This window comes from Rhopilema esculentum, chromosome 13 (genome assembly GCF_057945365.1).
Source record: "Rhopilema esculentum isolate cy_ngs chromosome 13, ASM5794536v1, whole genome shotgun sequence".
Taxonomy (NCBI): Eukaryota; Metazoa; Cnidaria; class Scyphozoa; order Rhizostomeae; family Rhizostomatidae; genus Rhopilema; species Rhopilema esculentum.
Window position 1 is genome coordinate 8084952 of NC_142827.1, and position 9779 is coordinate 8094730.

At 35.3% G+C, this 9779-nt stretch overlaps 1 protein-coding gene across 4 annotated transcripts in view; it reads right to left on the minus strand.

Annotated features, from left to right (window-relative positions):
* Positions 1–689: 689 nt before the first annotated feature.
* The window catches only part of LOC135691602 (formin-like protein 2), a 65549-nt gene continuing 56459 nt past the window's right edge, over positions 690–9779 (minus strand). For all 4 annotated transcript variants that reach the window (XM_065209496.2, XM_065209495.2, XM_065209497.2 and 1 more), the window contains 4 exons: positions 8500–8626; positions 7152–7252; positions 4060–4224; positions 690–2835 (listed from right to left, as the gene is read on the minus strand). In XM_065209496.2, the coding sequence (XP_065065568.2) occupies positions 2611–2835; positions 4060–4224; positions 7152–7252; positions 8500–8626 (618 nt within the window). In that variant the 3' untranslated portion in view covers positions 690–2610. The remainder of the gene's footprint in view (positions 2836–4059; positions 4225–7151; positions 7253–8499; positions 8627–9779) is intronic.

Here is a 9779-nt window from a genome sequence, read left to right on the forward strand (position 1 = left end):
TCTCCGCTTCACATGCACATCCCTTCGCCTTATGCAATCACTTTCTTTTATTATAAATCTGATGACCACAAAGATTTATATTTCATGTAAAACCAATTCTATAAGAACACGAGGCTCCAAATTGGCCAAAAGATAAGACAATTTAAGAATAAGTTGAGGTTGAGGTACTGCAGAATGTCATTTTGAACAAAGTTGTGATACCCGGTTAACAATTCCACCTCAATATTGAGGAGTTTTCTGGCATCTAGGGGTGCTCTGTCTTTCAAACTTCTCGGTAAATAAAGAGTGACTCACCCATTTTCTTGCAAATGGGACCTGTTCCTGAGCACTCTCCTTGAGCACAATAGGTAGCGACTAGTTCTTAAAAAAAACGAGTGTATCCAGTAATGAGGGAATACAGGAAAACATCGCAGGGAAGAAACTATGGGTGCTGATTTAAACTTGACAGATGTTCAATGACAAAATCTTCGCCAAATCTTCCCCAAATCTTCTCAAAATCTTCGCAAAGTCTTCAAAAAATCTTCGCAAAATCACGGAAAATCTTCTCCTTTCTGTTAAAGGGGCCGTTCTATTTTGTCTTTGTAAACGTTCTTATCTTAAGAGTCAATGAAGTAAAAAGATGGATAATATTAAAAATTAGTTTAATCTGCCAGTTTTTTTAGTGTAAAGATGAAGCAAAAATACTGAACTGCTTTTCCAGAAAACAATGATCGTTATCAAATTTATACAATTTTCAAGAAATTTTAGTTTTAAAGACAACGGCTCCTTGTTGATAGCTCATATTTCCAAGCTAACGATATTTCTAATAGTTAATAGCTTTTCTCTCACCATAAACACAATAACGGACACTTAAAAAAATTTGCTATTGGCTCTTTGAACGTCTAAATTTATCGATAACAGGTTATAAATCAATCGATTGGTTCGGTGGTAAAACTAAACCTTTGAAAAAAGTTTTAAAAGTTCCAAACATGACACTATCCATTAAAAAAGCTTGATAAGGGTCTAGAAATACAAGACGAGTAAAAATTGGATGCTGATTTTACGAGAGAACGGCGTTTTGGAGAGGTTGTCGCGGTCGCGTTGGCTCAGGTTCACTTGAAAATGACACAGGTTCACAGGTGTATTCAAAAACTTATAAAAAAACGTCTGAATCACCACCCAAATGATTGCATGGGCGTCAAGATGTGGCCTGATTTGGACAAAGTCCGTAACAGTTGACATATTCTTTCAGGGGCAGCGGCGGTGAGGTCGTTTGACTTTTCTGACAATAGACAAATTTTACGGTCGGGAAAGGTTAATTACTTATGATTTAAAGTGAATTTATGTATTACAGTACATAATATTGTTGGAGTTTGGATAGTTAATGCCATTTTGAAATAAACCTAATCAAACGTCTTTGACTATGATACAGTCGTTAAGTACTGGTTATGGGCGGGAGCAGCTTCTGACTCTAAAACGTGAGCGTTTTCATGAGAAGCATTTAAACATTAAGATACGAAATACACAACCAACAATAACATAAGTTATCGTGTCCATTAGTTAATAGTATAAAGAATATGCATTATTATGAAAATTATCAACCATAGCTTCAATTTATTATTGTATTGCATCGGGATTATACGCAATAATTTAGTATTCTATAAATGAGCAAAATAATCTTTTTATTTCATGATGACGCAAATATATACAGATACGTGCCAACAGAGAAATTAATGTCAACATAGAGGGATAGCGTACACCCAACGTATAGAGCGTCTTTTTTACAAATAATACTACACCAGGCAGCACAAAATCAATAACTTACACCATGTTTTCATACACACAACGTTTGATTTTCTCTAACTGCAAGTGACTAACCGGGAGACTTGCGTCACGTCCTATTCTTAGTTCAAGATAATAACAGTCAGGAAAATACTGAATTAACTGTTTTGCAGACGCTATAGATCGAAAACTTATATTGCAACTATCGTATAAATAGGTAGTTTGAATAGAAGAAGGGCCTATATCAGGTAGTCTGGGATAGTGGACCTCTAAAGCACCCTTTACTTCACTAGAGTTGAAAATGAACCAACGGTTATGCGGTCATTGAGACATTGGTAACGGGTGACAACTAACCTGTTGGTAAAGAATTCACTAGTGGTATTTAATGAATAATTATAAGTTAAGATATTAACATCAGAGTTCTTTTAACCAAAAGCTTCTTAACGGGTTTATTGAGTTCTCATAAAAGAATTGATAAAGCTCCACTCGTTGTGAGGCGTATCAAAACAACATCGCCAGTTGGCTTTCACATTGTTGGGTAATTATGTACAAAATATTTTTTACACTTTCACAATCTGCAGCAAAAGCTTACTCAAAAGCAACATAATTTCGTTTTAACAAATCCATTCCAAGAATATCATTCATAATCATTAGCACATGCAGCCAGCTAGATTGATAAGCTAGAGAATCAGTGCCCAAAAAACATCTTCATTGTCATTACATCATTGAACGAATACTTCTTCAGCAGCGATTAATCTAACGATTGATTGAATTGCCGAAACTTGCAGCCTGAAGCACTCACAGGATCAGTGGGTGGGGTGGATTATTGATGAGCTTTTCACAATAATTTTAGGCCCTACCATTCACTTGCCTCCAGCCGTTTTTAGTCGAATCATTATTCATTAGGCCACCTGAGTCTGCTTGCTGCATAGATAGCATCTGGGCCTCGCTTAGCGACTTCCTGTTCTGTGCAACCGAGGCTGCCTCTCGGGCAACCTGTTTTTGTGAATTGATGTCCGGTTTAAAGTTCATGACCGTTTTCAGCTTGCTTCTTTCATTTTCTAGCAATGCTCTCTAAAAAGGTGAAAATAGTTATGGAGATATATAATCGCCCAAAAAATTGGAATATCCTAACAATGCTAGTAACGATCGTGAAATTAAGAAATTACCAATCAATTAATTGCAAAGATTTATTTCACTTTAATAAGTAAGAAGTCTCAGTTTAACTACCTGGATTTCTCTCTGTCTCTCTTGCAACGACTGTGTCTTGCTAACAAATTGTATTAAGGTACGGTCTTTTTCGGCTAAATTACACTGGAAACGAACTCTTTCGGCAATAAACTGTATACATCTTGAACGCGTGAACAAAAGACACGTTTGAGTTTTGGAAGGTAGTTATTGGTATTCTGAAGTGCTTTAAAATGTTTTTTCCTCTGGTGCTCGCCCTTGAAACTTCTTTAGTATACTGTTTGTATAGCCATAACTTTATGAATTAACGTAACAACCATTGTTTTTTATAGTAGTCAAAAGGGGCAAGGTTTTTAGGGCACTTGCACAAATTAGGAAACTTTTGATTTGGATTCCAAACGACTTATTGTTTCCAAGAGTACAGCATCTTAAAAATTTTTTAAAGTGTAGCCCCTTTACGGTGTGTAGCGTAAAGGCTTCTATAAAGCGCAAGCTTGGTTTGATCGCGTGAGAGAGATAGGTCACCTTCGAAAGCTTGTTTTGCATAAATATTGCTAGTTTAAGATGTTTCATTACCCAATCTTTATATTTGATCAAGAAGAACCTTTAAACACAAAATATATACTGCCAGCACGAAATGCGGTAGGCGCTTTACTCATACAAAACAGACTACAAGTTAGATACGTGAATAAACAAAAAAGCAATAAAAAGCACGCTAAAGCATTATAAATAGGATGGAAGACAAACAAATTTTGATGCTGTTTGCTGAATCAAATTCATGTATTCTAAGTAAAAGACTTTGAAATATAACTGCTAAAAGTGTCATCAAATGTTTGGCAAACTCTTTATTTCCGATGCGACCTAAGCCTAGTAGCTTTCTGAGTAGATGTAACACACTAAACAAACATTTATCAGTTTTAATATCTTGGCTGAAATAACAAAACCCGCTTTTGCTTGCATATCTTCCTTTATTGCCAATAAATTTTGCATCAAAATTTCCATACAGAAGTGTTTCAAAACATACAGAAATTCAAGACAGACCTACCTGGACAAATGGAGCAAAGAGGAATGGTAGGTAAAATTATTTAGAAATAGATGTGAGTAACTTACTTGAAACTGGTTAGAGAAGTCGATAAAAACCCGAAAGAAATCCGATGGCTCTTTCACTTTTGGATCTTCACCAAACAAACTGCAAACTTCCTTATATGCTTCATCCATTTTGCGATATCTTTCGCTGACTTTTTGAACCTTTGTTATTGCACGATTGTAAAAGTTCTAAAATCTGTTAAGGAGCACATCTTTAAATCCTAGAGAATGCCATAATTGAATGATAATAGGATCTCTACATTAGATCTCTACATCGGCTAACTGAAGGGAAAAACTCATTCTGTGCAAGGGATTGTCTGGCTCATGGCTATCGGGCAAGAGTCACTGTCATTTGCTAGAATCTCCCTTCCAAGTCGAAATTAATGCGTATACAAAGAAAGGTGCACACAGCGAAGAAAGGTCTATTTTATGAGCAATGGAACACATGGAAGACAAAACATAATGAACAAGGACATAAAAAGGAAATTATTCAAGACTTCAGAATAGATACGACAATCATACGTTGATAGCAAAATGTATGATAATAGGCCGTCAATAGTCTAATTTCGTTCGCGATTGAAGCAGAGAGGCATGAAGCTTTGAATGATAATCAAAATTTAACAGTCACATGGTTCTCTGTGGTCCAAATCACGTGGTTCTCTGAGGTCCAGGGCCCTGGTCAAAATACTTTACATAATGGTAGGACTGTTACTTAGACGACTAAGCGTCTTTAAGTGAAAATATAAGAGTAAGAAAGTCATGCCAAGATTGAAAGTTGAATATGATAGGGGCGATATGAAGCAGCATCGCGCAATACTTCTAGTTTAATTACACATGACATTTGATAATTCTTTTACGTGCAGCTATATTTTTAACAAGCGGGGGCCCTTTAAAGGATGCGATCGTTGATCACAGTCATTTATCCGCAAAGACCATCTGAACTTGGGAGATTATATTTTCTCAACTGAGCTTACAAGAGGCTTCCTGAAACAAGATTATCTGCCAAAAGGCCAGATGTATTGCATGATGGACACGTATATGTAAAAAAACTGTTGAGAGTTAGATGGAATCCTCGCAAAGAAAGAGCGTCTCCTTTAAAGCGGGAACTTTAAAGAAAGCAAAGTAAGCATTAAAGAGCATGTTGCAGATTGAGTAAGGGTTGTGTGGAATAGGGTGGAGTGCGAGGGATGTCACACCACCTTGCAAAAATCCCGTTGCAGAAAGAAGGAGCTATTAGCCATCAAGGGATGCTAAGTGGGCAAATTTTCGAAGTTGTTGCAAAGTTAAGGGCGCCGCAACTACTTGTTTGGCAAATTGGACCCGGGAAACCCTCTTGATAACAAAAGTTAGTGACAGCCCTGACTGCCTGCAAGATGCGGAAAGAGCTGAGCATGCAACAGTACTCTTCTATATGACGTCAGACCAAAAAACCAGAATAACCCAAACTTATATGATCCATGGTATACTTTGGTAAGGCACATTATACAGAAAAGGACTAAATCCTTAAGCTTGCACTAGAATCAATTCTATTTTAGGCTTGCTGTTTGTTGATATACAATTTAAGTCAACATTTTTTCTGATTCATTCTTAATGGACCAGGCTTTCAACAAACGCCCTTTATTCATTTTCTCTCTATTCCCTTGCAGCTAGTAAAACCGATTTGCTTAAATATCTTGAATGGATAAAATTGGAAAGGCGATTTGCATAGATCAGCACTGGGAATCTTGATTTGGCCAATCTGAGACTTTGACATAAAATTGAAAACAAAAACTTGAGGCAGAAAATTATTCTGGTACTGCGATGAACATTGCAACGAGTGTTGCGATCATACTGCGAAGGAGGATTTGGAATTTAGACCCCCCCCCCCAAGTTCCACTTCTAGACCAACTTATCACAGCACACGAAATTTTCATATACATTTTCAGCGATGTCATCTCTGTGATTAAAGTTTCACTTTTTGTACTGAAAGCTTCTATAAGTCAATTTATTTCATTGAAAACTTCACTTAATGCCAACACAAGACTTGCCAATCATAATAGCAGTGCAAGAATTAGCACGATTTAAAGAGCAGAAAAATACTTGAGTGATAATAATTTGCTTTTCTTTTATTCATATTCCAAGCCGGAAAGAGGAGGAGCTTTTCAACTGCTTGAATACCTATATCAAATCTACACTCTTAAATCTGTTTAAAGTGTTTTGTGACTTGCAAGTTCATTATCATGACTGTAAGAGACGCTTCATTGGTATACAGGCAATAAAATGAATGAATAGATTATGCATCGCTTATTGTTACATAATGAAAATATCGGTAAGACTATTCAAAAAGGCTGAATAAACTTATTGCTATAAAGGTGCCAAGGACGAAAAATCTTAGTAAGAGTATACTCATTAACGTGCTTAAACATTTTAATGCCTTTACCTAAAAATAGCAAAATCTGTTTTCACCCATTTTCAAAACCTCGGCAAACGAACAGATGTACATGACAATTTGACGGCAAACTTCTTAAGTAATAATGGTGAGAGCGACTCCTACCTAGATTAATAAAGGGACTATCAGAATTGAATTATTTTCATTTCAACTGAGAAACTACAGCTGTAATTATCCAGCCGGTCACTTTCAAAAGCACATTTTAAATCTTTGAAAAATGTTGCATGACTGTAAAGCAAATGTTTTCATGTGCTTTAAAAAGTGTTTATGTTTAGCAAAGAATTTTGTCGCTCAAAAAGTAGCACGAGAGTAGCAAGAGCTTTTCCTAGGTTTTAAAACGAATTCATGCAAGTGATCGTGTTTGTTTATGAAGAGCACTCTTAAACTTGCACTCTTTTAAATAGAAGCGGTTTATCCCACAAAGTTATTATTGTTTAAAGTTAGAGTCTTTACAATAGGCCTGGTCTAAAAGTAACGGGGAGGGTTTAATATGACGGCAACCCTCCGAAAAAACAAACGCAAAGGATCAATAAATAATTGATTTACGAGTTAGCTGTTTCGGTTACGTATATGTGCGGGTAAGGCCCTAATAACGATATAGTTTTTGAAATGCTACTCCAAACATATTTACCCTTTAATCAAAGCTTGTGTATGAACGAGTTAAAATCTGAATTGTTGAAAAGGATACAAAAATAATGAAATTTTTTGGTTGTCTGTCTTTTTCTGCTTTTGTTAAATCTAGACCTTTTCGCAAACTCTGCACATCCGCTGCTATCATTTGGAGTGATACTAAAATGAAAAAATCGCGTTTACTTCACACTAATGAAAATTAAACTAGCTTTCGGAGGGAAGGGAACGCTCCACAGAGACTTAAAAGCTGAAATAAACAGATAATTTTCAAGCTATGCTTTTTATATTTGAATTTTTGATAACCTGGAATTTCGAAATTGAAAAAAGATAATATGGTAGTATAGGATTGATGACGTAACTGATGGTTTAAATCACATGATAAATCAAAAGTACTGAAAATAATATCATTTTATGTAGTAACATCTAGAAGAGGAATTGAGATAAAGATGCGTAGGTTTAGGAGTTTGGATATGCGTAGGAAAATCTGGCTGGCAAAAATATCAACATATGAAGGTATTGGAAGATAGAAAAGCAAAAAAATTACAAAGTTAATAGAAGTAGATTGAAAGTAAATGTTGGGAGGAGAATACTGGCAGAGATGAAATTATTTGCTAAACGAAGAAAGGGTGACATATGGAAAGACATGATTGTGAAGAAAGTGAATGCAAGAGTGATTGGTGGGTTTGAACAAAAAGTATTTGAATAGGAAAGTATGAGAGACAAGAAAATTTAGAAATGAATACAAAGAATGGAAGAAATGCAAAAATATAAATAAAAGACAATATTACAAAAAGGAAAATAGAGAGATAAAGATATGGAGGGGAAGACATATTGAGAAAATATGGATAAAAAGGGGAACGTTACGGTGCTTTTGTTATTTCTGAAATGAGTGATGGGATGGATGACGTGTTAAGACAGCTTTGGAGGAGGCGCAATAAAACATAAAAGGCTGGATGAAAAGAAACAAAGGAAAAAAAGTATGATAAAAGACGGGTACAAAGAAATGATAAGAAAAAATAAATAGGAAATAGGTTTTGAAAAGAAAGTTGCAGAAAAACATCTCACTCAAAGGTATCTTCATGAAACTGGTTGTGAAATAAAAAGGAATTCTGGAACTTTTGAAAAGGCACTTGAAGGCATCAGACTACGAATTCATGCACAAAAAGCGACGATCATCCCCATTTAAGTAACTGCGCACAAACAAAGTTTTCATGTGAACCGTGTAGAAACATTTTTTATGAAAAGCACAATTTACAGAACACAGCCCAAAATTTTCTTCTATCGTTGATCACGGCACTAAATCTTTTGAGAAGTGGATGCCATATCAGAAATTTTCGTAAACCGATTCATCGCAAATATTCTCATATAAGTTTTAAAATTTCTTAAAAATAGAAAGATATAAATACCTTTAGTGCTATTCTCAAGATCGAAGTCTTCGTAAAAGTCATTTAAATGTGGCAATTTGGTGCTAATTATTTCTGCCAGGTAGTGAAGGAAGGTCATGCTTCTGTCATTCGTCTTTGTATCTTGAAGCTGTCGAGGGAAAATACAGTTATTTTCATTGCAAACGTGGTACCTAAAGATTAGATATGTTATCATGAAACAAAACTGTTTTAAGATAAGAAAAGCAAAGCCTTCGTTAAAAAACTTCAATTTTCCACGAAAATTTTATCTCCCCTATTGAAATACTATATCTTCAAAACTTCTATATTGGCACTGATAATCTTATTGGACAGCTAAGAACAATAAGCTTTCTATAAGGCATTGTTCAGGGGTAAAGGTGGGGAACGCGACTACTCCCTTGGCCTTCTTTTAATATGCCAATGCCAAGGACGTCAGCAGTTGCATCCTTTCGGATCCTGGCGCTCATAGCAACCTTAAAACGTCTTTTAGTAACTTATCAAGCTCAACGCCAAATAAATTGAATTACTCAGGCCAATATTCAAAGAAAGATATATTTTGATCAGATTATCTTAAGCTTAAAGTCCAATAAATTCTCAAAATTTGCCTAAGAATAATGAATAGAATGCTAATTATGAATAGAAACCCTTTTCGCTAAAGTTGGAGAAAATTGCGTCAATTATTGGACTTTGACTTGCTATTAATTGTAAGTCCAATCATTGTTGAATCATGATCTCGAATAAGGCAAGCACCAGACACTCTTTTTTCGCATGATATTTAGAATGCGATTAGATATCAAACAACCAGTTTCCAGGCAGCCTGAGTATCTTATTTTGAAGTAGAAAACTTCGTTAAATAAAATGTGTTAACTGAAAATATTGATTTTGAGATCGTATTATAGTTTACAAGATTCTGGTGCATTCTGACTTAATAATAAGAAGTCAAAATGATCATAAAGGCAGAGCTTTCTGCAAGTTGCTGTTAGAAGGCTGTTAGCCACGTTGAGAATACTGAAATAATAAGAAAAAAATATCCCAGTTGAAAATATCACTTCTTCAGAATGGAAAATACATAACACGACAATGTCAGAGCAAACACGAAATTAAATAGCGCGAATCCAATAATCTATTTAAGAAAGGAAAACAAACAAAATTTTCGAAAGCTTGTGCTTTGTGTATACTGTGGATTTGGAGTTTAATTTGCACGATTCTTTGTATTGTAATATGACATAGAAAATATGGTTCAGGGAACAGAAACACAAAACACATAATTGGGAAGACACTGA